The sequence below is a fragment of the Nestor notabilis genome, unplaced genomic scaffold (assembly GCF_000696875.1).
Source record: "Nestor notabilis isolate BGI_N333 unplaced genomic scaffold, ASM69687v1 scaffold17217, whole genome shotgun sequence".
NCBI lineage: Eukaryota > Metazoa > Chordata > Aves > Psittaciformes > Psittacidae > Nestor > Nestor notabilis.
This window is the reverse complement of record NW_009936230.1, coordinates 14793-39513: the sequence shown is the minus strand read 5'-3', so window position 1 is coordinate 39513 and position 24721 is coordinate 14793. Positions and strand designations below refer to the sequence as shown.

The 24721-nt window shown below is 39.5% G+C and overlaps 1 protein-coding gene across 2 annotated transcripts in view; it reads left to right on the top strand.

Moving 5' to 3' along the window:
- GNAS (GNAS complex locus) overlaps window positions 1-24721 on the top strand; it is an 88262-nt gene that overhangs the window by 58987 nt on the left and 4554 nt on the right. For both annotated transcript variants that reach the window (XM_010018242.1, XM_010018241.1), the window contains 2 exons: window positions 23541-23595; window positions 24533-24606. In XM_010018242.1, coding sequence (XP_010016544.1) covers window positions 23541-23595; window positions 24533-24606 — 129 coding nt within the window. The remainder of the gene's footprint in view (window positions 1-23540; window positions 23596-24532; window positions 24607-24721) is intronic.

Sequence of the window (24721 nt, the reverse complement as noted above, 5' to 3'; positions counted from 1 at the left end):
GCTGAATTGCACCTAACTGCTCCATGTGTCTGCTGTTTCTAGCTGTCTGTGAATAGCAGGGATGTGCCTGCTGGCAAGTGCTGTGAAAACCAGATTACCTAAATTTAGCCAATAAATGGATTATGAATCCAACACATGTTCCCACTGTTGTTACAGCTAATCATAAATTCTTAATTTCAAACTGTACTTAACCCCAGATAAACTTCTCTGTCTTCAAAATAAATTACATCCCAGTACGAAGCAAGATAAAACAAAAGGTGTCCTGGAATAGCTTGCTTGAGTCTTATGAATTAGGAGCCCCAATAAGTGAAAATACTGAAGGTGATGAGCTATAATGGCAGCAGGACCTTTACAAGTCCAAAACGTGAATAATTTAAGAAGTCATACCATAGGCTTTTGAGTCCCATCACGTCAGGCTGAATTATTGTGAAAGGGTTCAACTGTTTGCTCCAGGAATCCAATTTCTGCCTCCACTTTCTCTCACTCTGCCACTTGTAACCTCCCTGCGCCCATTGCCTTCATTCATTTGCTGCTTTTACTTCTTCTTTGTTCCACACACCTCTTGATGTGTAAGTTCCTTTCTGGCCTTTGATTGAAGATGCAACTTCCTTTCTGTGTCTAGATGTAAATATTAAGGATTTGCCTTCAGCTAGAGGCAGGGCTGACCTGATCTGAAGAGCATGAAGAAGCTGGGTTGGAACTTCTTCCTCAATTTCTTTACCCAGTCCTGCATCTAGATAGTCACACTTTGCCTTTTGCTCAAGGGTATCACTTGCTAATGCCTGCAAGAATTAAGCATAAACCCTAGTGCAAGTGTTCGTGGGTGCCTGGTTTAGTGGGAATGGATGTTCGTTGTACATTTGCTCATCCGTTTCTTTGTTTCAGTAACAAATTCACGGCACAAAATTTGCTCAGGTTAGGCAAGGGCGTGCTCAGGAGTATTTTTTAAACTTTGGCATGAGTGTTAACATTTTATTTAAATAACATTTGTCCATAAAATAGCAAATTTCCTCTGTGATCTTAAGTAGACAAACACATGATTTGTTCTGTAGCTTGCTGTTTTCCTCTGACAGAGAAGTTTCATTTTGAATAGGCAAAAGCACATCATGACAGTGTCACAAAGGCCGGGCTAAATAACGTACATATTGAGGTTTTAATTAGCTGGTAAAGAGTACTGTGTTGAGCCCAGTTGGTAGTTTGCGCAGGATGTAGCTCTTAGCTAGTATTTTACTTTAATAGGCGGCTTTAAAACCAAAGTTGATGTTATCGAAGAATGTGAACGTATGAGTAACTACTACTGTATAAACCTAAGAATGAAACAGCTTCATAAGATAATTTTGTACTAAAAGTATTTGGCTACAGTTCAGAATTCTGCAGAGTTGTTCTGTAGCCCAATTTCTCGATGGCTTGCCTATACCCATACAGTTAATTAAAACAGAGTTAAAAATAATTCACCGAAGAGAAAAACAGATTCCTTGTTACTAGAGGTAAAAATGGCCAACTGTGTTGTTTGATACAGAATATTATGCTTGCTTCACCGAAGGATTTCGAACATTTTGATAAATGAATAATACAGACTAATGGCAAAATGTGCATAAGCCCTATGTCAAACGTGCAGATTTCTCTGTCAAAAAGAAGGAATAAAATAAGTTTGAGCTTTTTTTAAAGCAAATGGCAGGTGTGTCTTTTTGTAATTGCTTTCAAGTCTGTTTGGTTCAGTAGTATCTGGACTTCTCAGTCAACGTGTTTCTGATGCCTGTCCATGCTGCTGCTTTTTTGTGGCACTGTTCTCTGCAGACGTTCAAATGCGGTGGAACTTCTTTGTGGGTGAAGGGGAAGATTTGAAATGCAATACAGCAGGAGATGGAATACAAGCCAAAATCTTCTGTTAATTAAACTTTTACTGATTTCTGCATTTTAGTGGCAACACATTCCACATTCCTTCCAATTCTCCAAGGTTTTGTTGTGACATTAACTAATAGTGTGAAAGAATATGCTAGAAATACATGAAAAAGTATCTGTTGTCCACTGAGGCTTTTTGGAGCAGATGCTGTGAATGTCATATTGGTCTCTTGCTCTATGGATAAGTTTAAATTTGTAGTAGGGTGAGAATTAGTGAACTACACCAGCAGGGTGCTTGTTCTGCATGTAACTCTGCAATTTTTCTATACCTAAAGCTAAGTTTACCTGGGGTTAGCTATGCAAACAGTTGAAGAGTTGCCACTTTGCAATGCAGTGTTTCCAGCTTTTAGTCAAGGAGATGTTTACAGTTGATACTTTTGGTTGATTATTTTAGCTGATTATTTGTTAAGTTTTGAGACTTCATAAATAATTCTCCATATAATTAAATGACCAATATTTTTCAAACAACTAATATATTCGTATACAAGATTTCATGTCTGCATTCAAAGCCCTGACTCAATGCATAATCCATTTTGGAGTGATTAATCGGTGTTGTTAGAGACCTGACAAAAAATAATTTATTCAAGAAATCAGTATGTAGCATTGTTACACAAGATCATCAAATGCAGCTGCTAAAATAGCATTAGTACACAGTTGTATTTTTCTTTCGTGATTGTAAAGATCAAGAAAAATTCAGCAGGCTGGATTCATCCCTATAGGAACTCTCTTAAAGTAGATGGAGTTTCTCCTCCTGTGAGTTAATTCATTAAAAACAGGTTTCACAAATATCGCTGATTGCACAGTTTCCTTGGTGTTCTGCCAAGCAGCCTTCATCCTTCAAGTGATGCCACGCATTCCTGGAGTGAGGGAACCTCACTATTGTAGTAAACACCCTGTCAGGCTACTGGTGCAAAGCTGCTAAACACACATTTGGTGCTTTTACTACAAGCCAGGTGCAACGTTTGGCGAGGTTTGACACATTCAGAAAGTCAGAATGGTAGAACTATATAACTCCTGAAAGTTTGTCTTCATGTGTGTGGGTCTTGCAGGTAGCATTGCCCTTTCACTAGACACAGAATATACTATTTTATGGTAGGGAAACCACAACAAATTCACCCTAAAAATAACTCTTTCTTGCTGCAGATGAAATTTCTGTAATCTGAGTTCTCAAAAAAATACACATAGTTTGAGTAAATTTGAACCAGTGAAATAGTAGATTATTGTGTGCATAGTAATCCTTAAATCCTCTGGGTTTGTAAAGACAGCAGTGTGTGTATTACAATGAATTAGTATGAGAAGTTAAAATAAGAGTTGTGTTAATGTAAACTCTGTGGGGTTGCCATGTACCTAGGGTGTATTAGACCTTCATTTTAAAAATATGCTCAGTTTTGCTGTATAATTCCCATAACTTTATTAAAAAACAGAGTAAACAACATCTTGTATTGTTAGTGTCAGGGTTAATGGTATAGTGGTCTTGGATTAGTATAGTGGTGTAAAATCCATAGCTGCCAAGTGTTGCAAATCAGTCAAAGCCACTGTTAAAACTTGCGTTAGTTCCTGAGAATTAATTTTCACTCACCCTTTCCTGCCATGCTTCTGCAGCCTCCCTTTATGCAAGCAGAAAAAGCCCTGAATGAGGTTTGTTCTGAGCTGTGATTAGAAGAAACATTTCAATATGATACAGAAACAGGTGGAACAAAAGGTTTCCAAACAGGCTGGAGCAGCCTTCACTAGGAATCCCTCCCGCAGGAGGAAGATCTGCAGGTGCAAAATACAGGGCACACTATAAATAAATGCTTGAGGAAAGGAGAAAGAGTACAGCGCTGGCTGAAGCATTACCTGTGTAACGGCTGGGTTGGCATTCCCTGGCTGGAATTGGGGATAGGAGAGCCGGGGCAGCCGATGTGGGCACAGTGCTGGGCTGGCTGTGGGGCACTTGTGACGGGGTACCCCCCCGGTCTGGCTGCTGCCAGTAAGCCCCAGTAGATGCTGCTCCAGCAGGAAAAGGCTTGATGAAATGGCTGCCCAGGTGGATGTGGAGCTGGTGGAACAGGTATTTTTAGGACTTCTTTCAGGATTTTGCTGTTTACTCACCTTGGTGGGTGCCTACCTGCTGGAAGTTGTTGCCTGACCTTAGGATCTGCTGTTTCTGATGTTCGCTGTCAGCAAGCACAGCAGCATTTTGAGCATAGGTTGTTGCTTTGTTGGTTTCGGAGGGTTTTTTTTATGAGAGCCCTTATCACTCATGCTGTGTTGCTGCAGAAAAGAAACATTTCAAGATTAGAAGACGACAATTAGGAGAATACTTTTATCAAACTAAGACCTATAAAGATACTGTAAAAACCTCATTAAAGACTTGCTTTAAAAAAGGAATTAAAAGCAACAGTGTTCCAAAAGATAGGAGGCAACAGAAAAATTCTGATACAAGGATGAAATGAGGCCAGTACATTTGCTGGTACAATGTGAAAGCACCAGGTTCGATTCCCAATTATTCCCTGGGTGAAACACTGCAAATACATCATTGCCAGTCCCAGGGAGAGGGAGCACTCAATGCAGTTGACTTGCACGTTCTCTCCCTCCTTTTCCTCCTCTATGAACTCCACTGTTTAATGAGACACGGAAGCCTTTCCTTCACTGGGGACTTCACATTTAAATTACTTTTGCCTGAGTGTTTGCCTGCATTCACAGGTATTGCTGAAGTTACTCGTTTTGAGAGACCCCGACAAAGATTTCTGCTGTACATTTGGTATAAATTTACCAGCAGGCTCAAAAGTTTATTGAGACCATGTGCTTGCATGCAGAGAACATGGTCATAAAATCCATACTTCAGGAGGAACAGGCTGAAAATTAAAAAATAGATTAAGCTCATATTAGGTGAGCAAGTTTATCAAACTGAAGCTTTTCAAGTACTTTTTATAGTATGTGACTAAGTCCTAAATAAACTGGAAGAAATTATTGGCTTATTTTACATGTGATTAAGAATAATTTTGTAGGCAGGATGTCATTGATAGGTTTTGTGATTGAAATACCATTTTTCAACTGATTACTTTGTAGAACATTATATACTGCTTTTGTAGCTGAAATGAGTTTAAATCAGTTATAGTTAAATATAATCTGTGCTAACTGTATTTGTATTGTTGTACGCTAATTAAGTCTTAGACAAGGATATCCACCAATAAAGCTAAACTGTAGTGTGTTCATTATGCAAGTCAGGGTTTTCGGTGTCTGGATGGTAATTTACACTTAAAACGTGTTGGCTGCCCAGTAAACGTTTTGTGAAGGCTGTGAAGTGCCTTGGGTACTCTGCAAGGTTCCCCTTCCCCCAAAGGGCTTATGTAAACTGCAGCGGGAGTAAAACAGAGCAGAGGGCTATTTTTAGGAAGGCTGTTGTAGCTGGGGGAGGGAAGGAGCTGAGTCCTGGAGGAGGGTCTGCCGATGGAGCCCAGTGCTGGTGGGAGCCGCGTCCAGCCCGGTTCAGCTGCCTAGGTAGTGCTGTCTGATCTCTGCTGAGAGACTGGTGGTTTTGCAGTTTAAACCGAACAAACTCTTCTGAAGCCTAAGTTATTTTTAGAAATAAATTAAAATAGCAGTATATACACAAAATCCCTGCGAGTTGTGTTATTTTGGCGTTTTTGTTCATATATTGCCAATGTTGGTAATACTTGCAAAGTTGCTGCAGACCATGTCCGGAACACACTGTCCACCACTTTGGACATAATCCATCTCAGATGGATTTTACTTACTTACGATGTTACAAAATTAGGGACAGTGTGAAAAGGTTAGGCATCTTGGAGCTTCGTATCTGCCAAGGCAATCTTCCTGCATGGCCTCATAGAGAGTGGGGCTGCTCTCTGGATGTTCTTTCATCAGATTAAATCTCAAGAGTGAACCAATCGTGCTCAAGTCTACTGATAGTTATTTTATTTTGGTCTTTTCATTAGCTCTGCCTATCAGTCTGTGTGCCACAAAGAACAGATTTTGCAGTTAAGGTGTACAGTCTCAGTTCTTTTCCTGGTTCAGCCTGAATGGCTTCTCTCCTCCATTTTGCTGGAGAACTCTGTTTCACAGCACTGAACTGCTTCAGGATCCAAATACTTCATTACTAAAGGCCAGATTTGGGTGAAAACTTAGTTTTTCCATTTGTAAATTGGTGTTGTGGTATGTCTCTTCTTCAAGAGGAATATAAAAGCTCACAGCTGCAAAACCACTTGGATTATTTTGGATAGTGTGAGGTTTTAAATGAAATCAGATGAGTGAAGGGTGTTCTTGTTCAATCTGTCTTGGTAAAAATGTAAAGAAGTATTGCAAAGTCATCGAGAATCTTGACACAATGGAGTGTTTTTGTAGAAGGGGTGAGAAGATGGATTTAAGATCTTCTCTTGTCTCACTAGCATAGATGATAATATTGCCCAAATAGGTATTCCAGACTCCAGGATCCTGGTATGTCACATTAAAATGTAGATACTGGTATGTTGTCTGTGTATTTTCAATGCTAATTCTAATTCTGTACCCCTATTGTTAAAAGTTCGTTTCAAAACCAAGGCATATGAAGTGTGGAATAGTCATAGGTGAGGTTACAAGTATAACAGTGTGTTATCAAGGGAACCAGTAATTAAAATGTGTAGTTTTAAAGAGCTATTTGGAGAAGAACATGTCAGTTTATACCTCACTTTATTGTGATTTATGTGATTGTTCAGTAAATTTGCAGATGTAGGTGTGCTTCGTGTTGTGAGTTCCTCTGTGCTCCTCCAGCACTCATTGCTAGGTGAGATCCTTGACCCTTCTGGAGTACTTCACTGTCCACCCCTTCTCCCCAGAGCTGAACTGCTCCAAGATCCAAGCAGTTTATTACCATTTATCATTTTCTCCAGCTCTCTTCAGACATTCCGAGCTCTGTTTTCCTCTCCACCTTCTCCTCTCACAGGCGGGTTGTGAATGTTGCAGCTGCACCGAGGCATTCCCAGCTCTTAAGGAGGGTGGTTGGGAACAGGCAGGGAAAAACAGGGCAAGGCAGGACTGGACAGGTCAAAGCAGAGCTGCTTTCATTAAACTAAGAAGGAAAAAAAGTAACCCAACCAAACCCCGAGCCTGGCCCTCAACCAATTTTTAGGATCAGAAAGGTGTTGAGCCATTTCCCAGTTTCAATCTGATTGGAGCCAAGCCTTAGCAGACGCTTGGGAAGCCGTAGCTCCACTGCTGCTTAATTGCTTCTTGTTTTGGAAGATAATTAGGAACTTTATTTAAAAATAGTAACTTTAGTGTTCAGTCCATTAAATTTGTCACCAAGATAATTTCATTAGACTCCCAGCTGTTTTCTTATTGGAATTGTGAACTAAAAATAGGTAGGATTTCTGCTGTTCTGTGCAGAGGCTGGCACCTCCATTTCAGTTCTGACTTTCCCTAATGATGTGAAATGTGTTTGTTTCCCTCAGAGCTTTCTTCTGGGCTGTGTTTAAGAAGGTCCTGCTAATTATGCCAGAATTGTACGCTGTGGTTTTCTGATAAAGTCACATGGCTCTAAAGAATATGAAACTGATTTCCCTCAAGACAAGTCTCACAAATGAAAGATTAATGCCACACCCAGTACATTTTTCTTTTTTCAGCAGTCTCTAAGAGGTGTTTGTAATAATTCAACAAATACCTTTTAAAAAACAAATAAACAAACACTAATGAACACAGGTTTGTTACTATTATTATGAGGGATGCAATTTACCCTCTCAGTTCAGTTCTCATGAGCAGTCCCTTTGTTGTGCATAATTGAAATCACAGTGTAGATTGTGAGATAGTGACAATTACCATGTTTATATTGTATGAACATGATGTTTTTTTGAAACAAAACTCTGTAATTACCAGAATCTGTACAAGCATATGCTGCTTTTATACATATATGGGTTTCAGGGTGAACCAGATTGTTGTATCCACATTTAAGTAGTGTATCTTTTAAATTCTGAACTGTTTCATATTTATTCCTAACATCCAAACCACAAGGCATTGTAAGGGATTAATGCTGGATATGCGGAAAATTGAGATAGATTTTTACTCTACAGGGTTAGACACATCTGTGTCTATGTAAACGGATGGCATTTTCCCTGCATGCTTGTTTAGAAATCAGTAATACATTAGAAAAGTTGCATTTTTCAGTTGTGGTATTGGTTGAAGGGGTTTTTTTTTCTCCCTTAGAATACCTTCTGACTGTAGCTCCAGTAAATATCTGCAGCTCACACTGATACAAATGAATGTAGGTAACAGGAGGAAGATCTTCTGCAGAGCAGTGTGAGGCTGGGGTGGCTGGGTGTTTTGTTTGGTGATTTTTTTTAAAGCTTGGTGTTTGGAGCCACAGTCAGGAAAGTCAGTGCCCGAATGCAAACTAGATCTGCCTTTTTCTTCCCCTCTTGCCCATGCTATTGTCTTTAAGAAAAGACACAGAAAATCATAAGATGTGTTAATAAAACTTAAGTCTCTCAAATGGAAGTGAGTTCATTCAGAGGAGGGGATTTATCTTTTCTAATTAAAACGAAGGCTGTGCTTACCTGCAGAAGTACTCCAGTGATGTTCCCTTAAAACCAGTATTTGGATGCAGTGCGTAATTCTGGCATGGTTTTGTTAGCAGCTCGGATCTTTTTGCATTTTCTCATCTGCTGGTTGGCAGTCTGTTCCTTGGACTTCCTGTGCATGTGCATTTACACAAAGACGGTAACTGTAGTTTTACAAGCTGAAACTATATGATGTAAACGTGGGTGGGATGGGGTGAGAGAAAAGTGCCATACTGAGAGCTCTGCACCTGTCACTGGCTTCGAGCATCGCAATCAATACAGGGCAGTGAGTGCATTCAAGATGCTGCAGAAATGTCTTAGGCTGGAAAATGTGGAAGAAAACAGAATGGCTATATTTAGTAGTTGCATAGTATTAACTTCTGTGTAATGCATCAGTACTGTGCTCAGGCACCCTTTTTTGTGGTGAATCTAATAATTTGCTGCTGAGAAGAGGAAGTGGGGTTAAAACACTGCAGTCTGATAAAAGGTGTTTCACATATGATCCTAATGTTTATAGACTGTGTATGTATAAGCACCTGATACAGTGTAAGTAATGTAAGCACACATCTCTTTCACCAGAACCACGGGGCTTTCTCTCCAGGCTTTCTCCCTATCTGATCCATCTGATCTGAGGCTCTTCCACCTTGCAGTCTTTGCTGCTGTTCTTAGTGCAAAGCATGATCTGGAAGCTCTAATTACAGTAATGCAGAACAAATGGAAATCCTGGAATTGTCTTCAGCACTCTTAAATTGCATAGTTACAGGTATCAGAGCAATAGGTGAGCGAGTTCAGGCTACAGCTGGGTCATGATTGTTCTGCTGAGACTGCTTCCAAGCCCTGCTTGGAATTGCACATTTATTACCAGATCTGTGGCTGCGAATGTCAGATGCCCACTAAGTTTCAGGCACATACTTGAACCAAGACTGCGACACTGAAGGATGCTATTCATCCTTTAGTGCTTCTTTGCGGTAAGACTTTGTAAGAGGGCTGCTGTGTTTATGTCTTTATGCAAAATAATAGACTTGGATATTAAGCACAGCTTTTAAGGGCAGCCAAAGCACCATCTGGGTTCATAAGCCCCTTAACATATGTTGATATGGGAATAGGCACTACATTTGGGGAAGATAAATACCTTCTCAGACCCCTTCTCATCTTTCCCACTGCAGCAATTCTACCCATGAGTTTTAGTGTCTGGTTTAGTTCGGTTCTCTTCCTGAGTCTGTTTAAATGTTCCTCTCATGCAGAAGAGGAAATTTTTAATCCATTAATAAATAATTTAGGTTTAGTGTTTCAACCATTTAAAATGAAAACATGAGACACTGCCCTCTGCAGACAAAGAGATGGTCAAGATGTGTGTGTCTTCTAGGGTAATATTAGGGCTTTTAGTCATCCAGTGGAATCTCGGAATTTTCTGGAACTTGAATGCACACCTTGGGCTTTTCAGCTTGGCTTTGCTTTCCCTCGGATTCCTGATGCCCAGCTGTGATCGAGTGTGTGGGGGCAGGGAGTCCACCCACTTGTGGTGCAAAAATGAGTTGTTATTCATAGCTTTGTGATACTTTCTTTTCAGTGTTACAAAAGAAAGTGTAAACCATCATCACTGGGAGTCAGAATTAATGCCTGCAGAGATTAAGTTCTTTTCCACCTCTCGGTGTGTTTGTTTCACACTACCTGCATACGTAGAGCTCATTGCACCATTTTATACTTGCTTCGCAACCATAATGGCTTGAACAGGTGTTTCTCCTTTCTCCTTCCCCCCATCCCTGAGGAAAGGGGGTCTAAAGTTAAGTTTTCCAGAGAATGTGGCAGTAATTTAACTTCAGCAGAGTTTCATACAGTTACACCTCAGTGCAGAGGTTCTCTTCAACCTCAGTGGAAGGGTGGTTTGTGGTCAAGGCTCTGGCACTGCCTGGGAGCACAGAGACCCATGGCAGAAGAGAAGAATGGGACTGTGGGAGAACACTCCCTCCTCAGGCTTTCTCAGTCCTTGGCCTCTGTGTAAAGTCTGCCAACAAAGAGAGCAGTGAGGATGCTGAGACTGCAAGGGCAGTGCGTGTGTCGCCTTCCTTACCTCCTGAACTTTAGTCTTATGACTATAAGCTTCCATTTCAAGCTAGAGCTATCCATTCTACTGTTAAGGGGTTTTAAAGTTACAAAGCTAAAATAATTACATTCTGTGAATAATATATTTAGTAATTGTTTAGGCAATTACAACAGTTTATATGACTGCAATAAATAGTGGCTATAAGCTAGTTTAGAAGAACTAATTTCACCTGAAGCAGCTGCATCATCACTTCCCCATTGTAACATTGTCTTAAGCTAGTTAAGAGAATAAGGGATTTTAAAAGTCCTTTCAGAACTTCCCCTTGCCTCCTTTTTCCTGTGCACTCACCCAGCAGCTCTTCCTCACGCGTGCACATCCATCACCCAGACACATCTCCGCACGCTTACTCCAGCCCTGCCTCAGTTCCATGTTTTGCAGCACCTGACTGCTCGTCTGTGAGTCAGGGAACTGCCATGGAAAACCTCTCCGTGCTGAAACGAGCAGACGTGACTCTTGGCTGAGAGAGGAAACAGGCTGAGGTTGTGCCTTGTCAGGGATTTTACTTTTCCTGTGTATGCTTCACTCTAAATTCTTTGTTACTTTAATCTTAAAAGCACACAACTTAAGAAAATCCATGTTGAAAAATGTATTTTGCAAATGTTAAAATATGTTTTGCAAATATGAAGCAGATATTTGAATGATTAGAGCTTTAAATACTATTTTTAAGATCTTTTACAGCCGGTCTTCTCTTTTGAAAGATGAGATTTAAAGGAGTTAATATTTTTATAATGATTAAAATTCTGCTTTAGATTAAGTTTAGTCAAGTTAGTTAAAGATTCTAAAATGGCGTATTTTGTCCCTTGTTCAGTTAGTGCTGTTTGTGAGCCTTTGTAAAGCCACTGTATTCTGTGAGGAGTTTGTTTTAATTGTGTCGATTTAATTCAGTGCTTAAAGGCACTAAATATCCAAATGCAGGCTGGGGAAATAATCCGTAGTCAATGAGTATGTATCGATGTTATCATTGGGGTAAGTGAAGGTGGAGAGTCTATATTAGATTTTCCTTTACAGGAGAGTAGTGAAAATCTAAGCAAAAGGCAAAATCATGAAGCCAGATGACTGGCAGTTCTTTTTGTTCGATGTGTTAAACTTCTGGGAGAGTGTGAGAGTTCCACTTTTTCAGGAACATGGTCACTCCCTGCGAATGGCTTTCCCAGAGAAGTAGTACGTTGACCTTTATTGTTTGCCTTTGAATTTGGCTTCAAGCTTGATTTCTTGCTCCTTTTATCTGCCTGAATGTAATGTGTACCAGGGAGAGACAAGCACTTAAATTTGACTTCTTCATTTTATTGTATGGCAGAAGAACACAGAAACAGATATTTGCAGGCCATGCTTTTCACAGTAACCAAAGATGAATGTCAAAATTAATAGTATAAAATTGCTACTGTAGCTCCGTAACATTTGCTTGTTTTAAAATAATTCTTTTTAAGTAAGTCTGGTACTAATGGTAAGCAAATGTTTTAAAAAAAAAGAAAGAAACATAACTTTATATTATAACTTCAGAACAAGAGGTGTGCTCTTTACAGATGGTTTTAATACTAGTGCCAGGTTCTGTGCCTCCTTTTACAGAGGCCTGGAGTTGTTTTTCCCAAGTTGGAAGAACATTTTAAAAAACAAAGGTGGAGGGGGGAGAAGCAGCAGCCTCTAAGAAAAGCAAAGCCTGAAACATGAGCTGTTGCTATGAGCTGTTGAAGCTGTCGGCTCCCGGACAGGTATTGACAGGTCGTCCTGGGAAGGCACTGACTGCTGTTCTGGCCCCGAGTGCCTGCAGCAAGCACCACGTGTGATGCCAGTGTAGAAGTGTAACGTTTGAGCCTCCTGTGAGCAGGATAACAGTCAAAATTCCTGCCTTTTAGAAAAAAAAACAAAACAAAAAAAACACCAAAGTCCCATTTCCTAAAATGCTGAACAAAAATCTCAGTTGGGATGGTGCCTTACTGGTGAAATTCCAGCATTGGATTTATATTCTTATGTGCTGAAGACGTGAGCTATTTGTCTGTACAAGTGTATTTAGATACGGCAGCGAAGTCCACCCAACCACCCTGCTCAAAAATTAGCAGCCGTTTGTCCTCCCATTGTTTTGGGCTCATCTGGGGCCTGATTTCTTCCCCGAGCTTCCCTAGTTCCTGCGGAAACTCAGTCCTGGGATCAGAATTCCTTTTCTGTCACGTGAGGTCACGTCAGCTCCACCTACCTCCATCCCTAAAATTCCTCTTAAAAATGATGTTGCCCATTTTTCCGATCGCAGCTGGGGAAGTGCCTGATTCTGCATTCTCCGTGTTTGGGGTTTAGGTTATATAAGACACACACGAGCTGCAAAATATGGGAACTCTCGGAGCCTTTATTTGCCCGTTTTTGCAGATAGCTGTTTCTTCAAATTACGGAAACAAGCACGAAGTATTAGTTTATTAATTCTTTTTATCATCTGAAAGGCATAGTGCAAAGACCAGTAAAAATGCTTACAAAGCATTTCGTGGCTGTCAAACAGTATAGTTTTATTCCTACTTCAGTTGTAGCTCTTTGGTTGTCTCTCCTTTTTTTTTTTCTTGTTTTTTTTTCTTGGGTTGTTTTTTTTTTTGCTTTTATACTCACTGGATGTGGGTTTTGCTGCCAGTCATTGACAGAGGATGCTTTTATTAACATTTCAAATGATTAACCTAATTTTTATTTTCTTTCTTAGTGATGTCTCTGATTTTGTCAGAATAATGCTGTTTGAAAATTATATGGGCATGATGGTCTTTATCAACCAAAAGCAATTCTACTGATTTGATGGCACTGGAGGGAGCTAAAGACCATGTGGACAAGGTTCATATAAATACTTCGTTAAAACACAACGAAAGGATATCCCATTAGGTTCACCTGTTCTAGTTGCTCAGAGCAGCCTAATGTAGGGGACATACACTTAAAAAGCACGTAGGGTGTTGCCATATTAGAAGACATCCGAACTTGAAGCAAGCATTCATTTGCTGATTTGAATTCAAAGATGTTGGGGGTAGAGGTTCTAACAAATTTATATTCTATAGAGGCATTCTTAAGCTCCATTAAATATTACTTATATGGATTTTGCCTAAATGACTGCTTAAACAGTCTCCTTAGACCAAGTTAGCAGCAAATATTCTTAAACCTGTCTAAGAAGATCCCAATTGCACCTCGTTGATTTACATAGATTTTGAAAAACTATTAAATTTAAAATTTCCTTCCAAGTTCAGGCCCCACAGAGCATTGGAGTGTTGCAGTCACTGAGGTGGTTATGTTGGTTTCTTCTGCTGTCTGAAGTCTGTGAGTTCAGCTTACTGTTAAAACCAGCTTACAACATGAAAATCCCTGACCATGTTTGTAGATACAGACCTTTTTCTACCTTCCAAAAAACAGGCATGGAAAAAAATACATTAAGAATATGGATATTTAAAGGGGAGCAGGGTGGGAGAGTTCACAATCAGCCACACTTGAATTATCACTAATCCAGCTTGATGGCTTTATAGGTAGTAAAGACCATGGAAACAGTTTGTTATTTTTCTTACAATTAAGTTATTAGAATGGAACTTTTTATTCCTTGTGTAAAATTAAAAACTGTAGTCTTCAGTGGGCAGAGCTCTTGCTGAAATAACCGAAGGTACCAAACTCGATGGAGTTCTTTCAGGATGACAGTCTTTGGGAGTCACAGGAGATTAAAACCATTTTGATTGCCGATCAGTTCACTTCTTGTTTTATATTAAATACTGATTTGTTCATAGGGATAAGTAAAAACAAATGCAGGCAAACAAATTTTTTTAAAGTGTAGAGAAGAGATAACATCCCATAGCAAATAGTTGATAATGTTTTGCAAGAGACAGGATCATTAGTTAGATCTGAGACTCCAGTGTGTTTGGCCCACCAATATTCAGGAAGGAAAGTTGAAGAAGTAGGGCAGAAAGCAAAACAAGGTGAGAAATTTTGTTACATTAGCATTTAATTGCTTCACTTTTTCCTATGTTTTTTGTCTTCCTTTGCAGCCCACTTAAAAGAAAAAAAAAGGTTAATAGGGATTGTGCCAAGTTCTCCTCACTCACTCACACCACGTTCCCGCCCTGGGCTTGCCTGGGAATCGGATCACGACGTAGTGATCTCATCCATACCGTTACCTTTCATTGCTGTACCCAACCCTGGATTTGGATCAGCTTTATGTTTCCTCCTGGCACGGGGAAGTAATTTTCTGGGGTGGGGTAAGGGGCTGTTCTGAAGCTATTTGACATATGCAGGTTTGTGTGGCGGGGTGAGCCTCGGAGGCATGCGGTAGTGAGTTGTTTTTAACCGGTCTGTTTTGGTACTTGTGAGTGTGAAAATACCTTTGTACAAGTTCACAAAGGAGGAGTGAAGGCAGCTGGAGCAGCCTCAAGGATATGGGTCAGTTATCGGCGGGGGAGCTGTGTGGGTAATGGGTTTCATTTGAAGACGGGTGGTTGAGTACAGTCACAGGCCGATGGCTGTGGGATAACGTGTGCCCCAGGTCAGTCGGAAGCATAAAGGAGCACAAATGTTGTACCTGGGGGAGGCATCCCTCCAAAGCCATTGCTGGATGAGGAGCATCGAGTCACGTTGAAGAGCTAATAGCAGTGGGGAACTGGCAGGAGTCCTGGGGCTTGGTGGGGGGGCCCTTCCAGTGAAGGACTGGAGTATTGGCCAGATTTGGGTGACTCTGCAGTGTTTTCTGCTCTGCAGCCCTTTCCCCCTTATCTTTCTCCCAGACAAAACTATAAAGTTTGTGCATTATATGAGCCAGAAAGGACTATCTCATAATAATTTATTAATTGCTTTCTTAAGGGAGAAAAAAACACATACATAGGATTTTTTCATATAATTTAAATCAAATCTTGCAGTTGATTATAGGCTCTTAAACTAACTTGGAGTATCTTTGTACAAAATGATAAATTCTGAATTGTGCAGCATTACACGTTATAAAGTACGTTTTCTAAAATACTTGAGTGAAAACTGCTGTTTCCTGAAATATACATTGTTCAGGATGGCAACTGAGCAAACTGGAAAGGGAGGGAAGTTTACATACAGCCTTAAGCCTGGGTGGAAGTTACTCTACAATTTTTAGAAATTAAAATATCCATGTAGGGACCTAAAGGAATCCTGTGGGCTGATGGTGCAGTTTGTGTGGAGCGTGTGCATGATGCCTTTATGGCATACGGAAGATATTTTACTGTGGCTTAATGCTTATTATAGTTGCAGCTTTTTGATTACCATCTGTAGTCTCTATTGGGTTCTGATAGAGCAACTAAGATTTATATTTTGGGAGTGGTGTCCGCTGTGTTGTATCACGCCGACTATTTCCAGTGTCTGTGAAATAGCAAAGTCTTACAACTTCAGTCTGATTCCTGAGCTGCTGCTTTCATACGCTGTAGAAAATATTGAATCTCCTGATTATACAAATGTCTTCTGTTGGGTAATATTGACAAATACACTGAATAACATTTTTGACATAACATTCTGTTCCCACACAGATAATTTGGATGTAATTGAATGGGTTGATCAAGAGTCTGTGCTAAAAATACATTTTCTCACCCACTAAGTGCAAGAAAATGCTTGCTCAAAAGGCAGTTTTGTCAGGCAGAGCTGTCGGAAAGTGGGCTGGGTTATGCCACGACTACTGATGCTGCCTTCCACCTCTGAAGGCATGGCTCGGGTCTGGCCTGAGCTGCAGACACAGCCTGTTTGGAACCTCAGAGTAGTCCACGGCTGAGGTTTTGTCCCTGGTGAGGGTCCAAAAGGACGATGGTGTGGGTGAGGAGGAGAGCGGCTCACTGCAGCCTGGCAGAGGCTTTGGGCAAGTCTGTATGAGGCACTGAGCAGCCTGTGAATGACTTTAACTGGAGTAAAGTGCTCCAGCCCGTGCAGGATCCCATCCAGGATCCCATCCAGGATGCCCGTCAGACTCGCTGGAGCGCGTAAACACGCTTGAGCCAAAAACGTACAGAAATAGTTAGAGGGGGAAGTTCTGAAGACCTCTCTTCTTCTGTTTTTCCTTATTTTACTGGTCTCCTGGGCAAAAGACTGCATTGTTACAGTTTCAAAAGGGGTATGGTTTTGCTGCAGACTGTGAGGGGAAGAAAGAAAGAATAAAGGGACTTTAGAGAAAGACTGGCTGTTTAGTGTACAATAAAGTAACTTTTCTACTTCTCCCGATCTCCTATCAAATAAATCTCGTGCTAACAAGCAGCCCATGCCGTCCCCCACCCGCCGCTCCCCGCAGGCCGAGCCTCATTGTACCTTTCCAGCCTTTGAAACGGCCTGTGCCTATTTTTATTTGTCAGGCCAGGGCTGGGCTGGCCCCATTCCAGATGTGTCTCACAAGATTTGGTGCTGATGAGCTATTTATAGCACTGTGGTTCCATTGTCATGGCAACCGTGCTAGAGGCCAAGGCGGCTGGGAGCTATTTCTGGACTTGTGCTGTAATGTAAAACTGATTGGGAAAGTTAGTGCATCCTCTAAGCCAGACTAACTTTAGACAGGCAGAGGGGGAAAAAAAGGGAGAGAGAGACAAATACAACGTCTTTAAATAGATTTTTCTTTTTCTCCTACCTTTTCCCCATTTCTCCTCTACTCACTAGCAGTTTTTGAAGGGAGGGTTTGCCTTATGCTGGGTTTGTCTAAAATTCATTCATGCCTCCCGGCGGATTGCGCTTTTTAATTACTCAGTGTAGGAAGCCGGGTGTGTAACCAGCCCTGTTTTTAGGGCAAGGTTTGTATTTCAAGGCAATACAGAATTGTTGCTGGCTGCTCGGTGGGGTATGTTTAGGGGGGTTTTACAATAGATGCAGTTCTTTATAACCCGTAGTTTTAATCTATTTTTTTGTGTGTGCTTCATGCTCTCCACACCATATAAGGAACTGTAACCTTGATTACCACAAGATGATTCCAAATATATGGAGTCATACTTTTCAGCTTTCTCATTATTTGCTTCAAAATTAGACCCATGGTGCCCCTCCGCCTCCAAGTGGCTGGAATGCCGCGAGGTTCTTCTGTAATTACAGCTGGGGCCGCTCTCAAAATCACTTTTCTGGGAGATGTATGCATTAATGCAGGCTATAATTAAATTCTGAGCTTTAGACTGGTTTTAAATCTTTGTGTGACTTGCTACTTCGATAAGGAAATCATAATAACCATTCAACTTGAGATTGGAAATAAAGAAATACTTTGAGCTTCTTAGGAAAGCTTGCTGAAGTCTTTTAGTTTACTTCTGTTCAAGTCTTATACTACATTTTGAGCTTCATTTCCAATACAAATCTGGTTTTGAGTGGGGTCCTTATGCCTCAGGACTGACATACAGAATTTCATTACAGGAACACCGTATGTAAGCTGTTTTTACATGCAATGTAGTGCTCTCGTAATTATACCAGTAATGTTAGTTACAGTACTGTCCCTACATGCCTGTCCCTAAAGACCTGGGATTTTTTTTCTTTAATTTTCCTTGTGAAGTAGTTAAAGTAATTGCAAAGGTTTTGATGGATTTTTTTTTCCCCTCTCTCCTTATCGAGTTTATTTAGGGGGAAAAAAAAGAACTGTGTCTTTCTGAATCTTTTTCATCATCTGGTAACTTGTTCGTAGCATTTCTTTTGTGACCACCTTAACTGTAAAAACTTCACCTTTGCAAGTCATAGGAAATATCAGTATATCTTGAAAAAAAAACCAAAAAAGAATTAATGGCTCGATTTTTATTTTTAAGGAAAAACATGACAGCTTTGGCTTCATGTACTGTCCATGCTTGCAGGATACAATAAATACTAGCAGATTGAATGTTTGCTTATTTTATTTGCATCATTCCTCTAAGTTTGTCTGCTTTTCTGCTTCTCTTGCAAAATAAACTGGCTGAAATGTAAAAGAAATCTTTATCACCAGTTTAAGGAATAGGATTTACCCCACCCTCTCGACATCCCGCTTGCTCCCAAGAAGAGCAGAAGTGGGTAGACCCGAGAGACGGGCAGTGTGTCCATATGTGCTTCCAACTGGAAATAACCCCAGTGCTCCGAGTCAGTGTCGGTGTGTGGACGCTACGTGGGAAGCCATGGGTTAGACACTGTAACAGACCTGCCTTTTCAGGGTTTTGAAAACTCTTCTATATTAACATGTTTTTAAACTGTTTTGAAGGTACAGTTTATACATGATGTATTTGTTACTGTGATGTATTAATATTCCCTTTTAAAGGGAATATTACATCTTTGTACTACCCCTGTGACTCTGGCTTCAGCACAGTCAACGTAGCTAAAGACAGAATTTATCAAGTAGTTAACCATTTAGCTTTTAGAAAGCTGTTGCTGAATAACATAAAGGATTATGGCAATGGGAGTAAAGTAGAAGTAAAGCATGATCTATTCTGAGAAATAAAAAATACACTCTTGTTTGTAAACACTTAATGTTGAGTTAAATCGCAGTTTAAAACTGCTTTACAGAGCTTTGAGTTAGTTTTTATTCCTGTTAGGGTAGAGGTAACTCTGTAAAAATCTGCTGGGCATTTGCACAGTTTAGTCCTTAGGGAGATCAGAAAACAAATTTCTTTTAATTTCTTTTCGGACATAGAAACTTGAACTGTAACGACTGTCTTATCAGTCATCAGGGTAAATACAACTTTAATTCTTAGTAAAACCTTGATAATTCTTGGTAATATTCTGGTTGATTCTTAGTAATATCTTGATAAAAACACATGACTCAGGAAATGAAAATTCCATTTCCACTGACTCAGGGGACTCTGGGCAATTAACTTACTCCCTGTGTGCCTACCTTTAAAACAGGGCTAATGTAAGGTGTGCAGTTCAGGATGCGAGGGTAGAGGCAAGAAATGCAGCATGAATGAAGGCAAGCAGGAGTTGCGAGTGTGATTTACTGTCTGTAAAATACCGTGAGGCTTTCAAAAGCAAGAAACTTCACTAATAGGGAGCTCCAGTTGGGGGTTGTAAGTTATGAACAAACTTTGTATTTGATTGGGATTAAAATTTTGAATTCTTGATTTTACTGACACAAAAGATGGGATCTTAAATTCAGGTTATGACTTGACAAAAAATCTGATGGAAATAAAGCTCTTCAAATATAGGTGTGTTGTCAGTTTGAAGAGACCTTTCCAGTGCTGTTTTAGACTGAAAACAAAAGCTCTTCTTCACAAAGCAAAAAAGAAAGAATAATTCTTGTCTGCCAACCATTTTGTCAGATCACAGAGAGTAAAACTTCAAGTTAGTGTTTATTGAAAAGACTGTCAGGAAATGCTCAAGGAGAGGCAGTGTGGTTTCCCCCCTCCCTGTTCTTCTGACATCGGTGAAGTTATGTTGTTTCTTGAGGTGGAAGATATAATGTGTTCTATACCTTTCCAGTGGGGAAAAATGAGTGCAGGCTGCAGCTCTTAGTCCGGCAGCAGCATTGTTCATTCAGGAAGTTCCCCCCACATAGGGATTAACAGCTTTCTCTGTATGAAGGAACTTCAGAATGAATCAGTAGCTGGCATATATCTTGATCTGAAAATTGGAGCATAGTTTTGACATAATAGGCTTATTAAAAATTTGGAAAGAATTGGCAATACATGTATGACTTAATTACTTTGACCTGCAGGAGCTAAGGAAAGCTTCTGTGTATCTCTCTGTATGAAGTCAGCCTCCTACATGCACCCCTTAAAGAAACTGCATTCTTTACAAAGATCTGTTTAAAATATTTCACATGCTGTTTTCTCCTTCCCCAAGCTGAAGAAGGAGACCCCAAAATAAAGTGCATTTTTTATTTCAGATTGCTTTTATTAATTCGTATTTAATTTTTACTGATACCTTTCATTTAGTATCTTGGTGACGTGTCTGCTGCTGTCCTAGAGATACTCCTTCTCCAGTGTTGCTGAGTACAAATGACTTAAAGCCTTAAAGTCTTCTTTTTTTCTATTTTTTTTCTATTTTTAATGTGTCACAACAGTATCGATGTTTTATGATAACACAGGCAAAAGTGTCTTACATTAAGTGACAGTATTCTGCAGAGCAATAACTGATCCGTTAGTTAGTCATGTCCAGAATCTGGCCCAAAGTGAGAATTGGCAGCGATGCTGAATGCATGATTTGCTTTCTGGAAAACAGCTTTCCCATATAATCTCTGGGAAAATTTTACAGAAGAAACCCCTGAGTTTATAAGTTGGTGCAAGGCTTGCTCACAGGATAAAATTTGGTTTCGTGGTTTGACAGTTGTATTTGAATTATTTCACCAAGGTCGCTTTTCTTTCTCCCTGTGTATTTCGTTGCTGACATAGTAGGTGGGCATATCTCCAGGAGGCTTAGAACAATCTATAACAGCGGTGAATTCAGCACACAAAGCGGTGCTGAAGTGGCCTCACTTGTGTTTTGGGTAGAACAGAACAAGAATTAAAAATAGAAATTAATGATGGTGAATTTGTTTTTATTTTAAATTAGGCTTTGTTCTCATCTGACTTGATTATTAGTTTAATTTACTGGAGAAATTATTTGATCTTGATTAACATTGACTTGGAAGTCTCTGAACATAGTGTGTTGATCTTTTCTGAACTCTCACGCTCCCACTGTTGCTCCTTATTTTAGGTGTATCAGACTAGATCAAATTTCTGCTACTCTTTTCTCCTTAGAGCACATTTATTTTTCAGTTGACCAACTGAAATAATCCCTTTTCTATGTTTGAGCAAAAAAATCAAACTGGTTTTTAATGTTTTTAGCCCTCTCTAAAGTGTCTAGAGCAGACTTTCATGAAAAGGCACATGCAGAGGAGGAAATCTTCATTCAGCATATTGCTTTGCTCCGTTTTCCCTAAAATGCCACTGGAAGCAGGGAAGGTTTTCTGGGAACTATCACACAGTGAAAGACTTCCTTCTTGAACTAGTATTGTTACGAGTATCAGATGTTCCTGAATATTGGAACTTGTTTTGGGGGGAAGAAGAAATGTTTATTCCATTCAGACTTGTTTTACCTGGCATGAACATTGCTATTGGAATTCATCTCAAGTACAGTACTGCTGCTCCTATGTGGCTGATGTTTTTCAAGGAAATCATAGGCCTAAAAATAGTCTGCATAAACAACAGTAAGAGGTTTTGTACTTTCAGTTCCAGGTTTTAGCAATATCTTGTTGTTATTTTCTAATTGTCAGTTTCCAAAATCCATTAAGCTGATTAGCAGAGTGTTTAAAAACAAAACCAAATTTAAAAAATGAAAATAAAAATACTTTTAAAAAAACCACCTTATACGGAACCTTTGCATAAAATGTTCTCCTTAGATCAATCAAGAAATGCTGGGTCATTGTAGTATCACCTTTATATCTTTATGAACATGTTACGTTCTGGACATTTTTCAAGCGTCCTCCAACTTGTGAAATTGCCACATGATTCTGAAACCGTGGTCTTAGGGGAGAATATAATACGGCAACACTCACACTAGTTGGAATCCATGATTGTTACACATCTTTAACATCCTCTGCGAACTGACCAGAGCTTTACTTCTTTACCTTTGGATTAAAAAAAAAGAAAAATAAAATTACTTAACAGCTTGGGAGAGATGAGGAAAAATTGCAAACACAGTTTGTCACTAGATTTTTTTCTATCTGTCTCCTGATCACTTTTTATGATGGAATTTGATCTTTACATTTCGTATCGTGTTTTTAGCAGCATGTTTACTATGATACATTTTCATGTGTTTAAAATTCTGTAGTTCAGACTAAACAGCAGTTACTTTTCATTTGTCTCTGAAACAGGATGGTTATCTAGTTCCTGGAGAAAAGGGCATTACACTGAAGTATACAACTATTTTTCCTCCTTCCCTTGCTCTTCATTAGGTGTTTTAGGAAGTCAGTTGGAGAGTAGGGGCTGAAGCTGAGGGCTAAGACCCTTCCTGATTTTAATGGGAGTTTGCTTTGTGATTTGTGAATCTGGGACATGGCTACCTATCCCACCCCCTCTTCAAACTGTTGCCTGCAACCATAGGTAATGCACTTCCAGCATATCTACCTATGTGTAGGGATCAGAAGGGAAAACCCAGCTTCATGATTTCTGCTCCATAAAGAAAAAAATTCATGCAAAGGAATTTAAAAGGAAATTCTTAAAAGCAAGGGTACTGGGTTTAAGACTGTAATTAATCATTAATATTAGGGGTAAAGTTACATGTAGGAGCATTGCTAGATCTCCTAATAGTACTGCAGTGGAAGGTGTCTGAGCACTGGGCAGCCCTGCTGCATACTTGGTGTTGGGCAGTGTGGATAGGGGGTGGACAGCATTAAATCTGCATCCTGGAGCTGCTGGTTTGCTCTGTCTTTAGTCTCGTAGTAACACCACAATAAAAGAGAGTTAACAGATTGCTTTCTTGAGATTTTTACTTCTTTGAGTTGAAGTCAAGAATAATTAGGAGGTTACAATTAATTGATAAAAGTATTTGAAAGACTCCAGGGTATTCTTTTTAGCTATTGCCTAATGAATTTGAATAAAATAGATCTTTTTATACCCATTTTGCCTACTGCTGCTACTGAAAACTGGTACCAACTATCAACAGAAAAAAATTAGTATTTCCTCTCACTTAACTGAGCTTGTCATGGAATTGGTTTGGGGATTGCATTTATGAAAAGAATTATGGTTTTTTTTAAATACTCATCTAACTTTCAGGAAAATGACATGTAGGCAATTTGGGCCATTGCTTTACCGTTAGCAGCAGCAGATATATTGTACAGTTTTTGTAAGTATATTACATAAATTAAACTACTTGTATGTTTGTTAGTGGAGGGAGCAGAGCAGAGCCGGAGGGGTTGGAATGAAATTTCCAGCCCTGATTAATAAAACTGTGGACTTGGCCCTCTGCTGGGTGGTGCTGGGAAATGCATGGTTTAAATACCAGTGATTGAATGTTGATTCATTTCAAGAAATTTAGCATTTTGTGAATCTGAAGCGTTAAACTACAACAGATCTTACTGGGAACTTGTCAGTTATTAAAGTATTAGATAGTTTCTCTGTTCTGAGAATTAAAAGTTACCCTTTCTTTCCTCTCCCCAGTTTTCTAGACAAGATTGACATAGTCAAACAAAATGAGTATACACCGTCTGACCAGGTAAGGAAAGTTTCATTAAGAAATTACACAATTTATCTGTCCCCTCTGTCTTTGAGGATGATACTGATTTTCTAATTGCCATTTGTGGCGCTAATACAGGTACTACCATGTACTGTACCTATCTAGTATTCCAGTAAAAATGACGTTATCATTTGGATTGAGATTATGTTTATTAAATGGAAATGTGCTTAGATTCAAGACGTTCATCATGCTTCTGTGACTGAAACTCAAATATCCATTTGCAGGAGTAATTTGTAATGTTTTGCCCTCCATGCTGAATAACCATCATGAACTGGCTCCCACTGATACCAGATTTTGTATAAATAACCTTGTTAGAAAATCATATTTTTTTATCAGAGTAGAAATTGTAGTTTTCATTTTGTTACAATCTGAGGATCTTTTTATGGCCAAATCCCTAATCCAAAACCACGTGTATATTCCTAACTTTCTGCCCATAAATAATGCAACTAAGCATGTAGCATACTTTTATAGGATAAATAACCAAAAAACATATTCATGTCCCAAAACTTTCACAGACAGTGTTGGTGAGGAGAGAGCAGTTTATATCCTTTAAAGTTGTTCATGGGTAAATTAATCATTCACCCTTTCAAAAAGCAGAGGGTTTTAATAAATGAGGCTTGCTTGTCATGGAAATAATTCTACTATTTTCAAAAACCAAGATACCAGAAATGCAGGCTATAACATTTGAAATTTGGAGCAACTAATCTTCAGATATGAAGCTTTAAAACAAGTATCAGTTTTATGTTGGAGGCAAAGGGTCTGCTGCAAGATCAAAACGTTCAGTGCTCTGTTCCCTGTTTCTGCAGTACAGCGTACACTGGCAGCATTGAGTAGAAAGTTTGTATTTCTGTTGCTGGAAATAAGAAGAATTATGAAGTACCTGTGGTGAATCAGTGACTTTCCTTTTTATCCCTAGGATCTTCTCAGATGCAGAGTTTTGACATCAGGAATTTTTGAAACCAAGTTTCAGGTGGATAAAGTAAATTTTCAGTAAGTATTCCTTTTTTTTTTCCTTTTGATACAATGCAGACAGTGCCAGGGTAAATCAGATGACAGGCTACCACATAGTCATTGAGATTTCTGTATTTCAAGTCGATGTTTAATA